The sequence below is a fragment of the Gobius niger genome (genome assembly GCF_951799975.1).
Source record: "Gobius niger genome assembly, chromosome: 2".
Lineage (NCBI taxonomy): Eukaryota > Metazoa > Chordata > Actinopteri > Gobiiformes > Gobiidae > Gobius > Gobius niger.
Genome location: NC_136853.1, coordinates 45577742 through 45601868, shown reverse-complemented (window position 1 = coordinate 45601868; position 24127 = coordinate 45577742). Strand labels below are relative to the sequence as shown.

Sequence of the window (24127 nt, the reverse complement as noted above, 5' to 3'; positions counted from 1 at the left end):
ATTCGCGTGTCAACAATGTTCGCGATCAGCGTAAAAACGATCCCGGCTCATTACGCGTGATTGCCTTTATTACCGCGGACGCTAATTGGCTAATCATCGGGCGGCGCTAACGTAAAACAGTCCAACATGCGTGAAAAGTGTTATGTGATGTGGAGAGTGGGGGGTTTGACAGACGCTGCAGAGGGAAGGACCGGCGATGGTTCAGTGAGAGGACACGAGGCTGTAACAGAAGCCTCACATTCTCCCAGAGTCGCCTTTTTTATACCGTGAGCGATTATTTAGAGAGTGATCGACTCCCGTAAACTCTCTAACACCGGCCTGTGTTCCATCACCGGCCGGGGCTGTAACACAGGCCGGGGTCACAGCCGGCGGAGGCAAATAAAAGCCGGTCTCTTAAACAGGCCGGGGCTGTTATTAGAAACTATAGATACAGACGGCATCTCGTCATAGAAGGGGGCGTGGCTTCGCCGAGGGGGAAAATAGAATCTTTTTTATCCATTTTCTGGTGGAATATGAACTTATTTATCACATAAATAAAGTCAGGTGTAAATCAGGCCCATATGGATATTTTCTCACAGCAGTTTGTTCAGTAGAAGTGAAAAAACGGCAGTTGTAGCTAGTACTAGCTCACCGTTAGCATTAGCCCGATGCTAACATGTAGCAGTGTTAATTTCGTCGACTCTAAGATTTAGTCTTAATTTTAGTCAGTGATATATAAACTTGTATTGAGCGTCTGAAAGAGCCTCAGATCATGTAAATTCTCTGTTAAAGGATCAGCTCTGAGCTTTGTTCATGTGGAGCAGCTCCATGAAGCAGAGGAACAACATTAAATATGATTATAATCAATATTATCAATGCAAAGTCCACTAAAACTAGGCTAAAATTGAAAAGATTTTGACTAAATCTCGACTAAAATTTCATTACATTTTAGTCAAAAGGCTAAAACTAAATAAAAATATGTTGTCAAAATTAACACTGACATGTAGCATCAAGTTAGCATTCTCCGTTATTTATGTATTTATGGGCTGTTGAACCACTTTGCTCCTCCCCATGTCTTTGTATCTTTATTTAGTAGAAACTATACACTAAAAATACCCATAAATACATGAAAAACAACGGAGAATGCTAACATGATGCTACATGTTAGCATCATGAGAGTCAGAGGTTCTTAAAGAGACAGAGGCCTATTTCAAGACATTCACTACAGCCATTTTGAGAGAGACATTTTATACAAGGCAGTTATTCTAATTTACTGCATTTACAGACCAACAGAAGGTTTGTCATCATTGTAGTGAGATATAGACTGGTGCTATGGGACTGACAAAAGCAGAATACCCCCTCTTTAAAGGTCTTGGTCCTTCTTATTAGCTCAGACCTGAGGAGGAACTCAGGGCTGCAGAGAACGTTCATGTTTTTAAGAGCAGCTCAAGACCCGCCTTTTTATCTTAGCCTTTAACTGACTAATCTATTTATTTAATCCTAATATATAAACTATATATATGGGAGGTTGTGCAGGCGCATTGTTTTGAATGTACTTTGTGATGCCTTTCGGAATGAAAAGCGCTTCATAAATAAAGTTTGATTGATTGATTGATCCAACACATTTGGCACATTTGAATGAATCCAAATAGGTTAATTCCATTCAGTCTTCAATCTTTTCATTATCATTATGTCGTCTTTGTTACAGGAGTTTCCTCTGTTTCCCTCATAGCTTATGCACAGGTGTAAAAGACACAAAATAAACCAAATGACATTAGATACTGTATCATTGGCCTGAGGTGATTCCAGCCCCGCGTGAACAAGTCTTCAGTGAAAGCTCGCGTAACGTCCGCACGCCCACAGCCAGGAGACATCCGTTTATTCTACGTCCGAATATCAGTCCCTCCTGTCACATCGTCACGTGCGTACAGTGCACCGCCGGCCCCGCTGCAGCCTGACTCAGTTTCCATGGCAACGTCAGAGCCCGTCTCCGTCTCCATGGAAACCCCCTCGCCGTCTCCGACCACAGAGGAGCGAGTTATAGCGAAGTTAAACACTGAGACTGGGGTCAAAAGATAAAAAAAAAGTGATCAGTTACTGGTTATCAAACGTTTTGCCTTATGGCTGTTTGTAAAGGAAGCCGTTAAAGCTCTTAAGCCCCGCCTTAACCAAGTTCGACTTTACCTAAATCTGGGAGTTTCTCGACTGGAGTTTGAAGCCTTTAGCCCCAAGACCTACAACACTCACCTGAGCTTCATCCTTGGTATGATCATCACGATTTCGTTGGGTGTGAAAGGTCGGCAAAAAATGTGAGAAAAAAGCAATGAAAATGTGAGAAAAAAGTGGCAAAAAAAAAAAAAGTGGCAAAAATCTTGGCAAAAATCTGAAAAAAATGTGGCAAAAAATTTACAAAAATGTGGCAAAAATGTGACGAAAATGTGGCAAACATCTGACAAAAATCTGACAAAAAAATGTGAGAAAAATTTAAAAAAAAAAAAAAAGTGGCAAAAATCTTGACAAAAATCTGAAAAAAATGTGGCAAAAAAAAATACTAAAATGTGGCAAAAATGTGACGAAAATCTGACAAAAATCTGAGAAAAATGTGAAAAAAATGTGGCAAAAAAAAATACTAAAATGTGGCAAAAATGTGGCAAAAATCTGACAAAAATCTGAGAAAAATGTGAGAAAAATGTAAAAAAAAAAAAAAAAAAGGGGCAAAAATCTTGACAAAAATCTGAAAAAAATGTGACAAAAATGTGGCAAAAATGGGACAAAGATGTGACGAAAATCTGAGAAAAAAATCTGAGAAAAATGTAAAAAAAAATAAAATAAAAGTGGAAAAATTTTGACAAAAATCTGAAAAAAATGTGGCAAAACATTTACAAACATGTGGCAAAAATCAGAGAAAAAAATGTGAGAAAAATGTAAAAAAAAAAAAGTGGCAAAATGTGATTTTTTTTTTTTTTACAAAAAGTTGGAAAAATGCGACACAAGAGAAACGTGATAAAAATGCTACACAAATGATAAAACGTGTGAACAAAAACAAGGATGAACCTGAGATGAGTTTTGCAGGTCTTAGCTTTCAAATGAGGCGACACACTGGCCTATAATCTGTAAACTCTCCAGTCAAGAAGCTTTTAGATTTGGGATAAACTGGAGGAAATGTTCTCGGTTAAGGCGGGGGTCAAAGGGTTCATCGTGGCTCGAACCATCTCCACGAAAAAGAAAAAAAAGACCAACCACCAAATACTTCTGTGTCACTGCCCGCCCAGGATTCCCATATCTGCATGTCTGACGGCGTCTGGAGCTCGTGCACAGAAGGTCAGGGAGGATGGATACTCCGTCCCCGGATCGGGCGCATGTCGATAGCTAAATCCGATTGGCCGCTTGATGGATGGGCGGCGCGCTTGACCTATCACAGTTAACCCAATTACAGCTCCCACATACTCACCTTTGTGTCGCTCGCATTTCCCTCCGCTCTGTTTCCTTCCTCTCTCTTTCTCCATCCTTTATTTACTCCCTAAGTCGGATGTGTTCCCCCCCCCCCCCTTTTATTTCTCCCCCCCCCCCTTGCGGGTAACCGGCTCAGCTTAGCCCCCTTGTCTGGATCCTGCCATTTATAGAGAGCTGCGCGAATGAGACAAAAGGCTGTGAGATGCAATAAAGTGAATAGACATTTGGATTGCTGCAATTAGCACATGGCAAACGACTTGAGGATGTAGATACAGCGGCAGCGCAGACTATAAACATGTATATCACACACAAATGAAGTCAAGTTATTATCGGGTCCATGTGGATGTTTTTCAAAGGATATTGTTCAGTAGAAGCGAAAAACGGCAGTCGCTCCAGAACAAATGGACTCAGAGTTTCAAAATGGTGCAAAAAGAGATTCTCGCCTTGGAAATGCGATGTGATGACACTGAAATGAGGGTGCAAATGTTTCAAAATGAGGTGGAAAAAATTGGGGGGAAAATTGGAAGAAAATTGGGAAAAAAATGCAAAAATGTGAGAACAATGTGAGAGAACTGTGGCAAAAATGTGACAAAAAATTAGCAAAAATGTTACAAAAAAAATTGTTAAAAATTGGATTTTTTTTTTTTTTAAGCAAAAATGTGGCCAAAATGTGACAAAAAATTTGCAAAAATGTGGCAAAAAAAAAGGAAAATATTGGGAAAAAATGGGGGAAAAAATCGGGGAAAAATTGGTAGAAAATTTGGGGTAAAAAATGCAAAAATGTGGCAAAAATGTGAGAACAATGTGACAAAAAATTGGAAAAAATTGGAAAAAAATCGGGGGGAAAAATTGGGAAAAAAAAAGTGCAAAAATGTGAGAACAATGTGAGAGAACTGTGGCAAAAATGTAACACAAAATTGGGAAAAAAAATGGAAAAAATTGGGGGTGAAAAATTGTTTTGTTTTTTTTTAATGACAAAAAATGCAAGAATATGGCAAAAAAAAGGAAAATATTGAAAAAAAAAAAAAAAAATGAAAACATGTGGCGAAAATGTGAGGACAATGTGAGGACTCAAATGGACTCAGAGTTTCAAACGGTGCAAAAAGAGATTCTCGCCTTGGAAATGCGATGTGATGACACTAAAATGAGGGTGCAAATGTTTCAAAATGAGGTTGCGATGCACCCTTTTGCACCCCTGTAAATTTAGTCTCGATTTATAAAGCGTGACAAAAATTTGACAAAAATGTGGCAAAAATGTGAGAAAGTTTGGCAAAAATGTGACAAAAAAGTGACAAAAATGAGACAAAAAAGTGACAAAAAAGTGACAAAAAAGTGACAAAAATGTAACAAAGAAGTGATAAAAATGAGACAAAAAAGTGACAAAAAAGTGACAAAAATGTAACAAAAAAGTGATAAAAATGAGACAAAAAAGTGACAAAAAAGTGACAAAAAAGTGACAAAAATGTGTCGAAAATGAGACAAAAAAAGTGACAAAAAAGTGACAAAAATGTGACAAAAATGTGTCGAAAATTTGACAAAAATGTGACAAAAATGTGTCGAAAATGTGACAAAAAAAATGAGAAAAATGTGACAAAAATTTTACAAAAAAGTGACAAAAAACTGACGGAAAAGTAACAAAAATGTGACAAAAATGTGACAAAAAATGTGACAAAAATGTGTCGAAAATGTGACAAAAAAATGAGAAAAATGTGAGAAAAATTTGACAAAAATGTGTCGAAAATGTGACAAAAAAGTGACAAAAATGTGTCGAAAATGTGACAAAAAAGTGACAAAAATGTGTCGAAAATGAGACAAAAAAGTGACAAAAATGTGATGAAAATGTGTCGAAAATGTGACAAAAATTTGACAAAAATGTGACGAAAATGTGACAAACACGTGGTTCTTTAACTCAGAAATGTGAAACAGGGACATAATTGCAGTCACAATATTGTTTTTTCATTTAAAAATTCAACCACTTACCAATAAATACATTTCCCCAAATAGTTTGGCTGTAATGAAGCAGATGGAGAGGGCAAAAGAAGGAGCTGCTCCCGCCAGATGTTTTATTTGGGTTTTATTCAGCCTGTCAGAAGCAGACACATGGGGGGTGATGGAGCACAGGCCTCATAATAAAACATGAAGTATTCACACAAAGGCAGACAGATTGTATTGAGTGGGGTCTGCTGAGCGAATATAACCACACATGTTCTGCCTTCACGTTTTAGAAACAGTTCATTCCGGAGCACCGTCCCCTCCGCCAGGCCGGGCTGCGTGGGGGAAACACTTCCAAATCAGCGCCGGTTAGATCATCACGAGGCTCTGAGCGTGATGGGTTTATCAATGCGCGGCTGTTGTAATGCGCTGTCATTTGTCGAGGTCCGCTGCGCCCCGAATGCTAAAGCGCTCGCTCGATGCCGTACGGGAACCGACGCCGCGATTCAAAGCAATTACAAAATCATAAATGAAAGGCCAAACGCTGAGACGGACCGCGGTAAAACATCGATGAGCTGCTGTTATTACACGGCTTTATGGAAAGGATTGTGTTGCAGCTGCTGTTAGTGTGTGATACCTTCAGAATCACACTTTTCCACTCTTCTGGCATGTTTAGTTTAGAAAAATGGATCCTTGTGAATGTTTTGTCTCGTCCTTACGTTAGAGAATCAAGCCGAAGGGAAATATTCTCCGTTATTTGGACCCTTTTGCACCTCTCTTTGTCTCTGTATCTTTGTTTGGTCGGAACAAAACATCCACACTTCAGCGTTTGTTAAAGTTGTGGTGGAGAATCAGAAGAAAAAGTTGTTCTTTTCCACCAGCTTCATACGTGACTATTTGTGGGCGTTCCCTAGGGCTGAAACGACTAATCGATTATTGAAAGAGTCGACAACTAGTTTAGTAATCGATGAATCGTTTTCTTGCTAACACAGACTAAAATGGAGCAAAAATGACAACAAAAAAAAGTAGTATTTTTGATGGAAACCTACTTTGATTTTATATTTAGGGTCTGTAATGGTTTGTACATTGTAAATTTCATGAATAGAGCCTTAAAAAAAAAAGTCCCTTTAGTTTAGTCCATCAGCACTTCCTTAAACAGCGCCACTTAAGCTATAATGTGACAAAAAAAATTGAAAAAAATACAATTTTACTACACCATTCACAGCCAAGCGAGTAATCGATTAATCGTAAAAATGACCGATAGATTAATCGATTACAAAATAATCGTTGCCGCCCTAGCGTTCCCAGAGACGTCGTCAGCAGGTCCAAACCATCAAGCTCAAATCAAGTCAAACATTTTTTTATAGAGCTTTAACCCGGGAGAGATCATGTAGATAAAATATACATACCTTTTTTAGCATATATTATAATATTTTATTGTGGCATGTGTTTGCTGTTTGACCAGAGGGCCATTATATGTTCGTAATTTTTTTTTTTTTTGTTATTTTTTTTTTTAATGCTTTTATAGTATGATCCCCCGGAGTGGGGGGGGGGGGCACGGGGGAAGTGGGTTATGTTACATCATTTTAAAAAAATTAAATTAAATTAAAAAAAATAAAAATAAAAATAAAATAATAATAATAATAATAGAAAAAAAATAAAAAATAAAAAAAATAAAAAATAAAAATAAAAAAATATATATATATATATACATACGTACATACACACACATATACATACATATACATATTTATATATATATATATACATATACACATACATATACACACATATACACATATATACACACACACACATATAATAATAGTAATAGTAAAGATAATAATAGTAACAATATCCTCCGACAGCAAGTAAAAATAAAAGTAATCACATTTAGGCACCGGACTAGCAGACTGTAATATGTATGATATAAGTTATCCAAAAAACAAACATCAAAACAGCAGGAAAAAACAAAAAGATAAAATAGACCCAAAAATTAATTTAGTAAATAATAGTAAAAATAATAGTAATAGTAATAAATAGTAAAAAAAAAAATCACTAAATAAAAAATACAATGATTAAGTGATAGAAATGCCACACAAGAAGAAAAAAAAAAATGAAAAAAAAAATAGCAGCATAAGAGTAACAAGCTACCAAACAAAAGTGGCAAAAATATGAATAAACAGACAGAAAAATTTATAAATATAGTAAGCTAAAAAAAAGTGGCAAAAACACAATAGGGTGGCTAAAGAATGACAAAAAGGCCATAGAAGACCGGTAAACATATGTCAAAAACACAACAAAGGATTGGCCAAGAACTTAACAGAAATCATTGATAAATGTTACATATGTTCGTAATTTGATGAATTTTATTTTAGCCATTTGTTTTTTCTCTTTGTTTTTTAAGAAGTATGTCGGCTAATGTTCCGACTTCTCACGGTGTGACCCGGGGGGGGGGTCACGAACCCCTTTAACTGTTACAATGGGGGTCGCGGCTCCAAAAAGTTGAGAACCACTGCTTTACACTACCATGATACAATGTACCTAACAAAGTTTAGTACAATGTAATGAGCTCTGTAACAATGTGTAATAACTTGTACCTATGGGTTAGATACACAATGGAATAACTTGTATTAGTACTTTGTAAGTACACAATGTAATAGGACATGAGACCCTGAGGGTTTGGGCTTAAGGTTAGAGTTATGTCTATGATGTACCTACAAACTACAAATATATATTATTCCATTGTGTATCGAACCTATACAAGGTACAAGTCATTACACATTGTTGCAGAGCTTATTACATTGTACTACATTTAGTACAAAGTATCAAGGGTAGTGTAAAATAAAGTGATGCCACAAAGTGCTTTAAAGATTACAACATTTAAAACTATACGCCTGGCTCACCCTCCCATCCCATATATAATCCCATACATATCTAATTATAGATATACAATACAAAGCAACAGAAACGTGACAAAAGTTATGAAAAAAACACAAAGCGCGTGTGTCGTAAGCGCGGAAAAAAAGTGAAAAAAATGATGAAAACCCGACAAAAAAGCGATGAGAAAAAAAAGTGACGACAGTGTGTGGATAAAGATCCATTTAGATGAGTTTTGTAGATCTTAGCTTTCAAATGAAGCGTTATACTGACCTACAGATACAGACGGCCTTGCACCATAGAAGGGGGCGTGGCTTCGGCGAGGGGGGGAAATAGAATCTTTTGGGAAACACAATTTTTCCCTGTTTTAGCCGTTGTAAAGTACATTTTAAAGTAGAAGTGGATACTTTTACTCCCCGTATTTGTAGATTCAGGCTGAAAGGGGAAACAGCCACGCTCCTCCCAGAATGTCGGACTTTCGGTGGATGAAAGAACATTTTCTGCTTGATCTCTGTCGCGGTTACGTAACGGGTCTGTAAACGGGGCCATTCTGGGCCAGTTCCATCAAAAAAGTGACAAAAATCCATCAAAAAAGTGACAAAAATCCATCAAAAAAGTGACAAAAATCCATCAAAAAAATGACAAAAATCCATCAAAAAAATGACAAAAATCCATCAAAAAAAGACAAAAATCCATCAAAAAAAGACAAAAATCCATCAAAAAATGACAAAAATCCATCAAAAAAATGACAAAAATCCATCAAAAAAATGACAAAAATCCATCAAAAAATGACAAAAATCCATCAAAAAAAGACTAAAATCCATCAAAAAATGACAAAAATCCATCAAAAAAAGACAAAAATCCATCAAAAAAAGACAAAAATCCATCAAAAAAATGACAAAAATCCATCAAAAAAAGACAAAAATCCATCAAAAAAAAGACAAAAATCCATCAAAAAAGTGACAAAAATCCATCAAAAAAGTGACAAAAATCCATCAAAAAAGTGACAAAAATCCATCAAAAAAAGACAAAAATCCATCAAAAAAATGACAAAAATCCAGCAAAAAAATGACAAAAATCCATCAAAAAAGTGACAAAAATCCATCAAAAAAGTGACAAAAATCCATAAAAAAAAGACAAAAATCCATCAAAAAAGTGACAAAAATCCATAAAAAAAGTGACAAAAATCCCAAAATTAACAATTAGAATAATTAGAAAAAGATTTAGGCTGAAGGGGGAAACCAGCGCCCCCCCAGGACAGCACCCACAGGACAGCACCCACAGGACAGCACCCACATGACAGCACCCACAGGACAGCACCCCCAGGACAGCCACGCTCCCCACAGAATGTTGGACTTTCGGTGGATGAAAGAACATTTTCTGCTTGATCTCTGTCGCGGTTACGTAACGGGTCTGTAAACGGGGCCATTCTGGGCCAGTTCCCAGGACATCTGGAGCCGGGGTCGTCTCCACGGCGACGGCCTCGGAGGAGCCGAGCCGCGGACGACGTGCCGTGTTTTTATTTGCACGTTTTAATGGATAACGGGGAACGCTGTAGGTCTGTGTGTCCGCGGCCACAGGTGGGAGGAGCCTGTTCACGTTCGCCGCACGCTGGATTCAGGCGGCGGCGGCGGCGAGTGGAGAAGAGTCTGCAGCTGTTGACACGGATAACAGCCCTCTGGAGGCGCTCGAAATGCCTCTGATTTTCATGTGAACGTAAACACAAACATGCGGCTGTGAGGGAATGTCGGCCGTGTGGCTCTGTCCATATATTTAGTAAAATGAACGACGCCGGATCATCGTTTTCAGGCGTTCTGGCTGTGTGTGCGTCGACAGGGGTTCAGGTCACACTGGTGTCTCAAACGGGGGTGCGCGGACAACACATGCCCGTGTCGATACTTTGGGTCAGTCGGTAAAGGCGACACAAAGTGAGCTGGGTTTCGGGTTTGCTTATTTTGTCCAAAGTCAGTCTGGACTTCGACCGAGTTGAGTCGTCATGGTGATGTGATATAGATACAGACGGCGTCTCGTCATAGAAGGGGGCGTGGCTTCGCCGAGGGGGAAAATAGAATCTTTAGAGAAACACAATTTTCACTCTTTTTTGCCATTTTCTGGTGGAATATGAACTTATTTATCACATACAAATAAAGTCAAGTGTAAATCGGGCCCATATGGATATTTTCTCACAGCAGATTGTTCAGTAGAAGTGAAAAAACGGCAGTTGTAGCTCGCGCTAGCTAACCGCTAGCATTAGCCCGATGCTAACATGTAGCATCAGGTTAGCATTCTCGTTTTTTTTATGTATTTATGGGCTGTTGAACCACTTTGCTCCTCCCCATGTCTTTGTATCTTTATTTAGTAGAAACTATATTCATAATTCAGCGTTTGTTAAAGTAGTTTTTGAATAATTTGAGAAAGTTTAGATTTTTCTCTAAATTGTTTTTCCCCCTTAACATGACCATATATGGGCGATTCCAGAGATGCCGTCTGTATCTATGGTGCGTTCCAGGTGATTGAAGTCGTTTGTAACAAAACTGCTAATGCTACAACTGTTAGCTCACACGATGCTAACGTTAAATGAACGTTTCTTTAAACCAGATCTAATCACAAACATGCAACATAATGTCATGTTGAAGCTGTGACTAAAGTAACGTTCACGTCACTGATGTAGTGGTTTTGTTACAGTTTTAACGTTAGCTGCTCCTCCACTGGGGGGCGCCATTACTGTCTTCATCTCATATACGAACTCGTAGAAGTCTTCAGGTTTCCGAGTTTACAAGCTGTAATTACCAGTTCGAGCGGCTCCAAGGCTGTTTTCCAAGTGGTAAATTTACCAGTTACCAGTTGCCTGGAACGCACCAATAGATAGATACAGACTGGAATCGCCCATATATGGTCATGTTTGAAAACAGTTAAGGGGGAAACAATTTTGAGAAAATGAAAAATTTCTCTAATTATTCAAAAACTACTGTAACAAACGCTGAATTATGAATATAGTTTCTACTAAATAAAGATACAAAGACATGGGGAGGAGCAAAGAGGTTCAACAGCCCAAAAATACATAAAAAACGGAGAATGCTAACTTGATGCTACATTTTAGCATCGGGCTAATGCTAACGGTTAGCTAGCGCTAGCTACAACTGCCGTTTTTTCACTTCTACAGAACAATCTGCTGTGAGAAAATATCCATATGGGCCCGATTTACACCTGACTTTATTTATGTGATAAATAAGTTCATATTCCACCAGAAAATGGCTAAAAAGAGAGAAAAAATTGTGTTTCTCTAAAGATTCTATTTTCCCCTTCGGCGAAGCCACGCCCCCTTCTATGACGAGACGCCGTCTGTATCTATGCAGACGGCATCTCTGGAATCGCCCATATATGGTCATGTTTGAAAACAGTTAAGGGGGAAAACAACTAATTATTCAAAAACTACTTTAACAAACGCTGAATTATGAATATAGTTTCTACTAAATAAAGATACAAAGACATGGGGAGGAGCAAAGAGCTTCAACAGCCCATAAACACATAAATAACGGAGAATGCTAACCTGACGCTTCATGTTAGCATCGTGCTAACATGTAAAACGGCAGTCGTAGCTAGCGCTAGCTCTGATCTGCTGTGAATAAACATCCATCGGGCAGTAGCCACTTCAGCTTCTTGCTTCAGTCCACTCCCTGTGAGCTTCCATAAACCGTGTGATTATGACATTTTGGAGAACGACCAGTCCTTCATTTGAACGTATTCCCCCAATTGACAGTTTTTCAGGCTAAAGGATCTGGGAAATATTTAGGAGGATCCGGCAAAAAAAATGATCTGATATAATGGTGTTTAATGAGAGTGTTCCAGCTACTACTACTACTACTACTACTACTACTACTACTACTACTACTACTACTACTACACTATTGTTGTGTCCTTGTGTCACCCTGCTTGCCTCCAGTGTCTGTGTACACTGGTGAATGAATGAGAGAGTGAATGGGTGACTGGTTCCTGACTGTAAAGCACTTTGGGCCTGATAAAGGTAGCAAAGCGCTTTATAAGTTCCATTTACCATTGACCAAAGCTAAAGTCCATTATTTCAGATGTTTGGCTTGGAAGAGCTCGGTCGCTCCTAACTTCACCCTCGTTTGGAGCTATTGGAATATACTGGGACAGGTCAAATGCTAACAACATCTTTGGTCAAGGCCGTGGGAACCCAGGGTGCTGAGGGCGCTGCAGCACCCCCCCTGGTGGATAGTTTGTGAACTGCAGGCAATATTAACCCCCTTAACTCCCGTCTGAACCGAGCACATTTTCTCCAGCTTTACCCCCAGTCCAAAAGCTTCTGGAAATAAGGTGTGAAAATAGCGACAAAACTGAGACGAAAACAAGGATGGAAATGTGAAAAAAAGTGATGGAAAATTTACAAAAAATGACAAAAAATTGACAAAAAAGTGAGAAAAATGTGACGAAAAATTGAGAAAAAATTGACGAAAAAGTGACAAAAAAATTACAAAAAAGTGAGAAAAATGTGACAAAAATTGAGCAAAAATGGACGAAAAAGTGACAAAAAAATTACAAAAAATTACAAAAATTTGACAAAAAAGTGAGAAAAATGTGACAAAAATTGAGCAAAAATGGACGAAAAAGTGACAAAAAATTGACAAAAAATTACAAAAAACTGAGAAAAATGTGACGAAAAATTGAGAAAAAATGGACGAAAAAGTGACAAAAAAATTACAAAAAAATGCAAATAATTTGACGAAAAAGTTACAAAAAAGTCACGAAAATTTGACAAAAATGAGACGACTGCCCAACAAAAAAATCTGACGTGAGGAAAAAGATCCATTTAGTTTTGTAGGTCTTTCAAATGAGGCGTTACACTGGCCTACAGGATTTGGGTAAAGCTGAACTGGAGAAAATGCTCTCGGTTCAGGCGGGAGTTAAGAGGTTAATAAACAGGATTTATGCACAGAAGAAGTATTTTGGGGGTACATTTTGTCCCTCAGCGCCCCCTAACTAAAACATCTTCCCACGGCTCTGTCTTTGGTCGTTTTATTTGCATGAATCCCCGTCCTGACAAAAGTCTTCTGTGACTAAAGCTGCTGTTTGTGTTTCACAGGAGCGCGTGGAGTACCTGTTCCTCATCATCTTCACGGTGGAGGCGTTTCTGAAGGTCATAGCTTACGGCCTGCTCTTCCACCCAAACGCCTACCTGAGGAACGGCTGGAATCTGCTCGACTTCATCATCGTCGTCGTGGGGTCAGTGCTTTTTCAGTACTTAGGATCAGAGATGTGGTGTCCTGGAGTTGGACCTGTGACTCAGTTGCTTTTATTTATTTATTTATTTGATAGGGACACGTGTGAACAATAAACATGTACTGCACTACAACATTTATAGCCGAGGCTAATTTGCAACGTCCGTCCCATTCACACAGAAAGTACAAAAATACATTTACAGTAACATTAATTAATTACTTCTGACATTGCACAGAGGAAGGGCATTGAGTGCAGACTAAAAATGATTGCAGACTTGATCTCTTTTTAAAATACGTTTTAGTTCATTTTTAAAAGCCCCCAGATTAGGGCTGTGCAATTAATCGAAATTCGATTACGATTTTGATCACAACAATCAATTTTTTTTTCTAATTTTAAATTTTTGGATTTTTGTCACTTTTTTTGCTGGATTTTTGTCATTTTTTTGATGGATTTTTGTCACTTTTTTGATGGATTTTTGTCATTTTTTTGATGTTTTTTTGTCACTTTTTTGATGGATTTTTGTCATTTTTTTTATATTTTTTTGTCACTTTTTTGATGGATTTTTGTCACTTTTTTGATGTTTTTTTGTCACTTTTTTGATGGATTTTTGTCATTTTTTTGATGGATTTTTGTCACTTTATTGATGGATTTTTGTCACTTTTTTGATGGATTTTTGTCACTTTTTTGCTGGATTTTTGTCATTTTTTTAATGTTTTTTTGTCACTTTTTTGATATTTTTTTGTCACTTTTTTGATGGATTTTTGTCACTTTTTTGATGTTTTTTTGTCACTTTTTTGATGGATTTTTGTCACTTTTTTGATGTTTTTTTGTCACTTTTTTGATGGATTTTTTTGATGGATTTTTGTCATTTTTTTAAATGTTTTTTTGTCACCTTTTGCTGGATTTTTGGATTTTTTTGCTGGATTTTTATCATTTTTTGATGTTTTTTTGTCACTTTTTTGATGGATTTTTGTCATTTTTTTGATGGATTTTTGTCACTTTTTTTATGGATTTTTGTCATTTTTTTGATGTTTTTTTGTCACTTTTTTGATGGATTTTTGTCATTTTTTTGATGGATTTTTGTCATTTTTTGATGGATTTTTGTTATTTTATTGATGTTTTTTTGTCACTTTTTTGATGGATTTTTGTCATTTTTTGATGTTTTTTGTCACTTTTTTTGATGGATTTTTTTTAAAGGCAACAAATAATCGTTTGAATAATCGTGATTTCAATTATGACAAAAATAATCGTGATTATTATTTTTTCAATAATCGAGCAGCCCTACCCCAGATCTAAGTCCTGTTTCAGCTCAGGAGGCAAAGAGTTCCAAAGTTTAGCTCCTGGACGGTAAAAGCCGACTGTCCAAAGGTCTTTTTTCTAACGGGTGCTTTCACATTTCCATCAGCAGCTCCTCGTGTGATGGAGCCACTGATCCAAGTGGAACTATGAGCCATCTGAGAACATCAGGGGCTGTGCAGACATTTGTACATTCATTTTAAGTATAGAATTTTATAAAATGTTCAAAGTTAAGAAAGTTTAGCCTCTGCAATCCTCCACAATGGTGCGTCCTGACAGATGTTAATGCTCTATTGCAAATCAGTCTTAAAGGCCTGACTGTTGTGGCTGTCGCCTGTGACCAGGAGGTTCTGCAGTAACTGAGATGAGAGAAAATCATCACATGCATTAACACACTTGCTGCATGAAACGGTGAACAGCCCCGTGTGATTCTGAAACTGTACAGGTTTGATTTGGCTGTTCTTGTGATCTTTTTCACATGACTTTCAAATGTTAGATGGGAGTCCAAGATTAGGCCCAGATATTTAACTTCTTTAACCTGGGCAATGTCTTGACTGTTTATTGTCAGATGCAAACTTCGTACCGTTCATTGTGTCTACTTGTGTTCTAGTGTCACTTTTTAGGTTGGTTTTGTCAGACACTGAGGTTAGAGATGTTAAAGATCTTTTACCTTTTCATGTTTCAGCGCCATCTGCAGGCCGTCATCAGAAGTATCACCGGCGTGCGGTGACGTGTCACTTATCAGCTGTTCTTACCTCCGAGGCGTGACCAGTCTGACGGTCCCAACAGGTCCCACAGACTGGCCACGCCCCCTGACGGTCCCAACAGGTCCGACAGACTGGCCACGCCCCCTGCCGCCCGGTGGATTCAGGGCGACAGGGGGCGTGGTCATTGGAGGAGCGTGTCCCAGGTGTGGGACAGGAGAAACGCTCCTTCGTCACGGTTGATGGTGTTGGTGCTCCGTTTCCTGATTTCTATGTCAGTCTGTCGGACCTGTTGGGACCGTCAGGGGGCGTGGCCAGTCTGTTGGACCTGTTGGGACCGTCAGACTGGTCACGCCTCGGAAGTAAGAACAGCTGATCAGTGACACGTCACCGCACGCCGGTGATGCTTCTGATGACGGCCTGCAGATGGCGCTGAAATATGTAAAGGTAAAAGATCTTTAACATCTCTAACCTTAGTGTCTGACAAAACCAACCTAAAAAGTGATACTATTGTCAGATGCAGTTCTTCCACGGGGTGTGATCTGGAAGCGAAACAAACACTGTCTTACTCAGATTCCGTGTTAGTCCTGAGTTTTGAAACTGACACCGAGTGAAGGTGTTTCTGCAGCTGCGCAGTAACGGCTCCAACACTTTTGCCACTCACAAAGACACCTGTATCGTCTGCAGACATCTGGAAACCTGCGCCCGGACAGATGTTTGGTAAATCATTTATGTACGGTGCAAAAAGGAGAGGCCCAAGAACTGATCCCTGGGGGGACGCCTGTTTTGTTACTCATGACTTGAGTCAAGCTTTGAGAAGACTGACCTGAAGACACTTTGGAGTAATACACACAATTTCAAATGCTAGTATTACCATTAGGGGAACCTCTGGGTGCCTCACGATTCCATACGATACGCGATACATAACGATTATCTCACCAATACTGCCACCGATACTGCCATACATGGCCACACCCCCTTTGCTCTGCCCGATCCCATCAGTCCTTGGAAGCTCAGCAGGGCCTGGCAGGACTTGGATGGGAGACCGTTTGGGAACATCAGGAATGTAGTGAGTTGGTGGTGGTCGGAGGGGCCGATGGCGCAGACTGGTTGCCTCGCTTCCGTCAGTCTACCCCAGGGCAGCTGTGGCTACAATAGCATCTTACCACCACCGAGTATGGAGTAAACGAATAGTGCAATGTAAAGCGTCTATGAGTGTCCAGAATAGCGCTATATAAAAACGATGCATTATTATTACTGCGATTATCGATTTATTGCACAAAAATAACCAAGGCAAGGCAAGTTTATTTGTAGAGCACAATTCATACACAAGGCAATTCAAAGCGCTTCACAGTTGCACAAATATAAGAAAACAAATAGAATCAATAAAAACATCAACATAGAATTAATCAATTACAGTAAAAGGCAAGAGTGTAGATAAGATTCTTTCAGTTATTTGCATTTTTAAGTCTTGTTTTGATTCGCTCTGTCTTGAGCACTATTTTTCTTGCTCGTTCACACAAAGTTACCTCTGTTTTTGTCGCTCCTTCTCCTCTGGACGTCAACATAAAATTAATCAATTACAGTAAAAGGCAAGAGTGTAGATAAAATACTTTCAGTCATATTCACGGGCAAAAAGAGCTGTTTTCAGCCTGGATTTGAACATTGTCAGAGTTGAGGCCTGTCTCACATCCTCGTGAAGACTGTTCCAGATTTTAGCTGCATGAAACTGAAACGCAGCCTCACCGTGTTTAGTCCTGACTCTGGGAACCACCAGGAGGCCCCTCCCCTCCCTGAGATGGTTCATACGGCTGTAACATGTCAGAGATGGACTTTGGAGCTAAACCATGAAAAGACTTGTAACAAGCAGAGCTGTTTTAAAGTCTATTCTCTGTATTCTACGATACATCACGATAAATAAAAAAACACGCTACTTTTAACCTTATTATTAACATACCACATATTATTCATCATTTACATTTCTTTTCATGTGCTTTGTTCCACTTTGTTCTGAAATGATCCTTGACTTACTCACTGAAAAGGGTCTATAGATCTGTCATTCAAAGTGTTTGGTCCAAACGCTTACAACGGTAGTGCTGCCCCCTGCTGGTCTGACTGAATTCTTGATCATTGTTGGCCTCTATTGACTGTGGAAATGTAATTGATATGCATGACGTCATCAAAAGTATCGATATCGGAATAAAAAGTATCAGTATCGCATCGTTCCGCCAAATATCGCAATATATCAGAAAATCGATCTATAGATACAGACGACATCTCTGGAATCGCCCATATATGGTCATGTTTGAAAACAGTTAAGGGGGAAAACAATTTTGAGAAAAATCTAAACTTTTTTTTGTCAATTTTTTGATGGATTTTTGTCATTTTTTTAATGTTTTTTTTGTCACTTTTTTGCTGGATTTTTGTCATTTTTTTGCTGGATTTTTGTCATTTTTTTGCTGGATTTTTGTCATTTTTTGATGGATTTTTGTCACTTTTTTTTATGTTTTTTGTCACTTTTTTGATGGATTTTTGTCATTTTTTGATGGATTTTTGTCACTTTTTTGATGGATTTTTGTCACTTTTTTGATGGATTTTTGTCACTTTTTTGATGGATTTTTGTCATTTTTTTGCTGGATTTTTGTCATTTTTTTGCTGGATTTTTGTCATTTTTTTGATGTTTTTTTGGTCTTTTTTTTGATGTTTTTTTGTCACTTTTTTGATGGATTTTTGTCACTTTTTTGATGGATTTTTGTCATTTTTTTGGTAAACAGCTCCGTATGATTCACAAACTGTATCACAAAATCCATCCGTAGATACAGACGGCATCTCTGGAATCGCCCATATATGGTCATGTTTGAAAACAGTTAAGGGGGAAAACAATTTTGAGAAAAATCTAAACTTTCTCTAATTATTAAAACTACTTAAACAAATGCTGAATTATGAATATAGTTTCTACTAAATAAAGATACAAAGACACGGGGAGGAGCAAAGTGGTTCAACAGCCCATAAATACATTAAAAAAACGGACGTGCTAATGCTATTGCTAACTAGCCCTTGCTATGACTGCCGTTTCTTCACTTCTACTGAACAATCTGCTGTGAGAAAATTTCCACATGGGCCCGATTTACACTTGACTCTTTTTATGTGATAAATGAGTTCATATTCCACCAGAAAATGGCTAAAAAGAGTGAAAACGCCCCCTTCTATGACGAGATGCCGCCTGTATCTCACTCCTAATTACGATTGCGATTACATTTGTGCTGCAAAAATCGAGATTCACACGAGAAGAGAAGATTTAAACGTCCGGTTTCCTGAACTGTTTTCAATGAGTGTCTGAAAATCTCCCGATAAGATAAGATAAGATGGTACTTTATTGATCTCACAGATGCGCCTGCTTGATGATCAGGTTGTGGTCCACGGTGATGTAGAAGTTCCTGTCCTCGGCCTCTGTCTCCTCTGATCATCTGAAACGGTGCACCGCCGCCTCAGAGCGTGGTGTCCTGCACTGGTCAGCTCCACCTCGTCCTTCCTCTTCCTCCCGCACAGCTCCCTCCACAGTCTATCACCACCTCCTCGTTGGTCCCTTTCGTTGTTTCCTGTAGCTCCTCTTGTGACGCCTCCTCCGTGCTGCAGGTGTGGGGGCTCTCGGTGCCTCTTCGCTGTTCAGTGTCTCAGAAGAAGATGTTTGTAGATCTCAAATGGGTTAAGCTGATGAGCTGGCAGTTTGTTTACCTTCAAAAAGCTGCTTTCTTCAGGACCGTTTTGGACTCTCAAAGTAAACAAATCCACCCAAACCTCCACAAAGACACGGTAAAGACGTACAAAAGTGTCCATAAAAACAACGTGGTTCGCTGAAAAAGGCAAACAATTCAGCTGCACCGGGAGAGAGGGAGGTCACTTCCTGTTTTCACGTCGCCATGACAATTGGCTTGTTGCACAATGTGGCTATGCTAGTTCCTCTGAGCTGAAGCTGTGGGCGCTAGCACTTCCTGTTCGTATTCATTTCCATTAGGATTAGCTCAGACCAGTGAGTTCCTGGTAGAAATATTTCCATAGAGGAGACGTTTATGTTTGTGAGGATCAGGGAGTTTGTCTTGAAGCTAAAGGCTAATTTAACCTCTTAACTCCCGCCTGAACCGAGAGGATCTTTTTTCCTCATGTCATCAGATTTTTTTTTCCATCATTTTTTAATCACATTTTTGTAATTTTTTTTGTCACATTTTTGCCATTTTTTGGTCAAATTTTTATCATATTTTTTGTCATTTTTCATCAATTTTTCGTCCCTATTTTGTCCATTTTTATCACATTTTTGTCATTTTTCGTCAATTTTTTGTCAATTTCCTGTGACATTTTTGCCACATTTCCATCATTGTTTTCGTCGAGAAAATGTGCTCGGTTCAGGTGGGAGTTAAGGGGTTAATGCTTTACACAACTTGAAATAGTGCCTTTTTATATATATTTTTCATAGCATGTTAGCCTTTAGCTTCAAGACAAACTATCAATCCTTCATGATCACAGGCGTCTCTGATCTGAACTTCATGATTTGAACACAGTAAAGGATCATCTACCGGGAACTCACCGCCCACAACATAATCTTTAGAAAATATGATTATTATTCCAGGAAAAGAAAACAGACAGGAAGTCCAGGCGCTCACACCTTCAGGTCAGAGGAGCTAGCATAGCCACACCGTGCAACAAGCCAATACCCTGCACAGACTCCTGTAGAAATCCTGTTTTTTTTTTACAGTACTTTTTTTACAATCACCAAAAGTCCCTCCACAGTCGAAAGCGTCCGTGAACTCCGGCGCACAACGTACTGGCGAATCTGATTAGCTTTTCGAACGCCGATAACAAAAGCCCGGCTGTGTTTGTCTTTATCGGCTAAACCCCTCCGCTCCTTTGTGCTGTGAGAGGGTTCCGGGGGGGGGAACGACGAGAGCGGCCGTCCCGCGTTAGAACACGGGCAAAGCGGACCTGACAGATGCATTAATGGGATAAGTGGATCTAATTGACGGTGCGCTTGTGTGTGTGTAAACAGCAGGCGTGCGCAGCTGAAGCTCCTCCAGCTTTACAGTCAGACCGTGGACGGCGTGGACGGCGTGGAGGCTGGCGGCGCCCTCGGGGACCGCTCTCTAAAGTGCGCTCTCACACCCATCGCCTGCGTCGCGGTGCTACGGCCGCCGGCATCAACACAACCTTTACCAGCGCGTGGAGTTACACGGAGCCTCCGTCCACGGCTCTGCTCCACTAAATCGGGCACTCTGGGTTAGACGTTCACAGCTCACAGACGAAGGCTTCAGGCTTCACGTCGAAGTGGAGATTTGTATCTGTTTTCCTCCCTTTACATCTTAGTTTTCATGTCAGATATAAAAATGATGATGTTTATTTGATGATGTTTTGTCTGCGAGGTGGGGGCGACCCGGAAGTAGAAAGGCCGTCTTTCCCGCGGGTTTTCATTCATAAATATTGACAGATTTGACATCCACGTGTCCTGCTAAGGGGCCCCGTGATGACGCTTTCACCCAAATATGGTGTTTTTCCTCCTACGAGACGCTGGAGCGGAAAAGTGGAAGAACGGGCCGAGCATGCGCACTCGCTACAAAACTTCAGGGCTGGTTTTCTCTGAATGAGAGAAGCCGCACTCGGGCAGAGCCTGAGCCCTTATAGAAGCTCCCACAGACTCCAAACTTTACAGGCTGAGACACAACAAGGTTTTGAAGGTTTTTTCAGAGGGATTTTTTAATATCTAATTCCTAGCCTGATTTATTCAGCTTTGAAGGGAGGGCAGGGAGTTCAGCTTCCCGATGGCCCTATGTATGAAACTGTTCCTCAGTCGACTGGAACTGACCCGTAGATTCCGCAGTCTCCTCCCTGAGGGCATAACCTTAAAGAGACTGTGATGGTGCGAAGGGTTCCTGTCGATTCTGACGGCTTAACGGGTGAGACGGGTGGAGAACATCTCTTTAATAGAGGGGAGAGGAGCTCCGCAGATCTTCTCCGCTGCTCTCACGATGCGCTGGAGGCTCCTTCGGCAGGAGGCAGTGCTGGCGCAGTGACACACAGTGATGGAGCTGGTCAGGATGCTCTCTATAGTCCCTCTGTAGAAGAACCTCACAGTGATGGAGCTGGTCAGGATGCTCTCTATAGTCCCTCTGTAGAAGAACCTCACAGTGATGGAGCTGGTCAGGATGCTCTCTATAGTCCCTCTGTAGAAGAACCACACAGTGATGGTCAGGATGCTCTCTATAGTCCCTCTGTAGAAGAACCACACAGTGATGGAGCTGGTCAGGATGCTCTCTATAGTCCCTCTGTAGAAGAACCACACAGTGATGGTCAGGATGCTCTCTATAGTCCCTCTGTAGAAGAACCACACAGTGATGGTCAGGATGCTCTCTATAGTCCCTCTGTAGAAGAACCTCACAGTGATGGAGCTGGTCAGGATGCTCTCTATAGTCCCTCTGTAGAAGAACCACACAGTGATGGTCAGGATGCTCTCTATAGTCCCTCTGTAGAAGAACCACACAGTGATGGTCAGGATGCTCTCTATAGTCCCTCTGTAGAAGAACCACACAGTGATGGTCAGGATGCTCTCTATAGTCCCTCTGTAGAAGAACCACACAGTGATGGTCAGGATGCTCTCTATAGTCCCCTGTAGAAGAACCACACAGTGATGGTCAGGATGCTCTCTATAGTCCCTCTGTAGAAGAACCACACAGTGATGGTCAGGATGCTCTCTATAGTCCCTCTGTAGAAGAACCACACAGTGATGGAGCTGGTCAGGATGCTCTCTATAGTCCCTCTGTAGAAGGACCACACAGTGATGGAGCTGGTCAGGATGCTCTCTATAGTCCCTCTGTAGAAGAACCACACAGTGATGGAGCTGGTCAGGATGCTCTCTATAGTCCCTCTGTAGAAGAACCACACAGTGATGGTCAGGATGCTCTCTATAGTCCCTCTGTAGAAGTTCCACATACCGGAGGCTGGGACTCTGGCTCTTCTTAACTTCATGGGGCGCACGTTCTTACAATATAGTTCCCCCAACTGGCTCTAAACACTGGCATTTGTCCAGTATCTTCATTTTACCCTTAGACACTGAAGTACTTTATGTGCCATGTTTATTTAAATCACATAGATCATGTTTAACCCCACTGTATTTAGTGGCAGGGGAAACCGGAGCGCCCAGAAGAAACCTAGAAACCACGAGGAGAACATGACAAACTCCACACAGACTCCGCTCCGAGACTTTTAAGGACCTTTTGTTTGGAAGGAAGAGCATTAACCACTCTTTCCCTGTGATCTTCCGTGCAGTTTCCACCAAGTTTTGATCAGTTTTGTTCTGGCACGAGTGGATGCTCAGCTCGCAGCCAGGAAAGTGACTTGGCGCTTGTTGCGGACGAGTACTCAGTGTTTTTTTATTTTTGCTTTTAATGAAAGAATTCAGGGGTTTATATAATAAAAGCAAGTTGAAATGGAATTGTGCGTCATATCTATGAAGCATTGAGCTGTTATCAAACCAGGCTTAGACTTAAATTGAACCAGGAAAGACCCATTGAATTGAAACCTCTTATCAGACACAAAATGACAAACACATTAGAATACAACTAGTGTTTTCTGACTTTATTATTCTGATGTTTTTCTGACACCAACATCTTAACCCCCACCTTTTCTCCAGTTCGGCATTACCCAAAAGCTTCTTGGAAAAGCCTCAAAATAGCGACAGTGATTACTATACCTTTAAACAATTTGGGAAATCCTGGATGATGATGTCATGTTCTTGGAAGCACGAGTCTGGGTCATCCTTGAGGGAAATTTCAAGACGCTTAAAGATGCCAGGCTCATCGGTAAAAACAGTGATGGAAATGTCCAGTCGTCGTACAGATCAGAGAGAAGGCGGGTTCTGTGTCCCAGAGATGAACGTGCTGTGTCTGAGATGTGAAGATCAACCTAAGAACAAATGAAAGACCTGGTGAAGTTGCTGAAACTGCTAAGGGTTTGTCATTATCCAGAGTGAAACAAGTCCTGCACCGACATGGACTGAGAGGGAACTCTGCAGGAAGAAGCTCTTACTCCGAAAGAAACATCAAAAAGCTTGGAGAGACTTTCATTTTTTGAGGCATATCCTGTGACGGTTTTGGCCATAATGACCATCGTCACGTTTGGAGGAAAAAGCCTGAGAACACCATCCCAGCTGTGAAATATAGGGGTGGCAGCATCATGCTGTGGGGTTGTGGTGGTGGACTTCACAACATAGATGACATCATGGAGAAAGAACACTATGTGGAAATATATGCCTGACCTTCCAAACTACATGCTTTTTCATAGATATTTCAAAGACATATAGTCTGGGAGTAAATATGATCTCAACGATTTCCTGGTGGGCGTGATTGACAGACGGCATCAACCAATCAACTCGGGACATCAGCCAGGAAGTTAAAGCTCGGGCGCAGATGGGACATCCAAATGGACAATGACCCAAAGCTTATGGCCAATACTGGAAACAAAGTGGCTTAAAGAAAACAAAGTCAATGTGGTGAAGTGGCCGTCACAAAGTCCTGATCTCAGTCCAGTTGAAAATGTGTGGGCAGAGCTGAAAAGGTATAGGCACGCAAGGTGCCACTGTGCCACAGTGGCACAGACGG

The 24127-nt window shown here is 40.1% G+C and overlaps 1 protein-coding gene across 12 annotated transcripts in view; it reads left to right on the top strand.

Moving 5' to 3' along the window:
• cacna1c (calcium channel, voltage-dependent, L type, alpha 1C subunit) overlaps positions 1–24127 on the top strand; it is a 373377-nt gene that overhangs the window by 134425 nt on the left and 214825 nt on the right. For all 12 annotated transcript variants that reach the window (XM_079552350.1, XM_079552351.1, XM_079552357.1 and 9 more), the window contains exon 3: positions 13349–13488. In XM_079552350.1, the coding sequence (XP_079408476.1) occupies positions 13349–13488 (140 nt within the window). The remainder of the gene's footprint in view (positions 1–13348; positions 13489–24127) is intronic.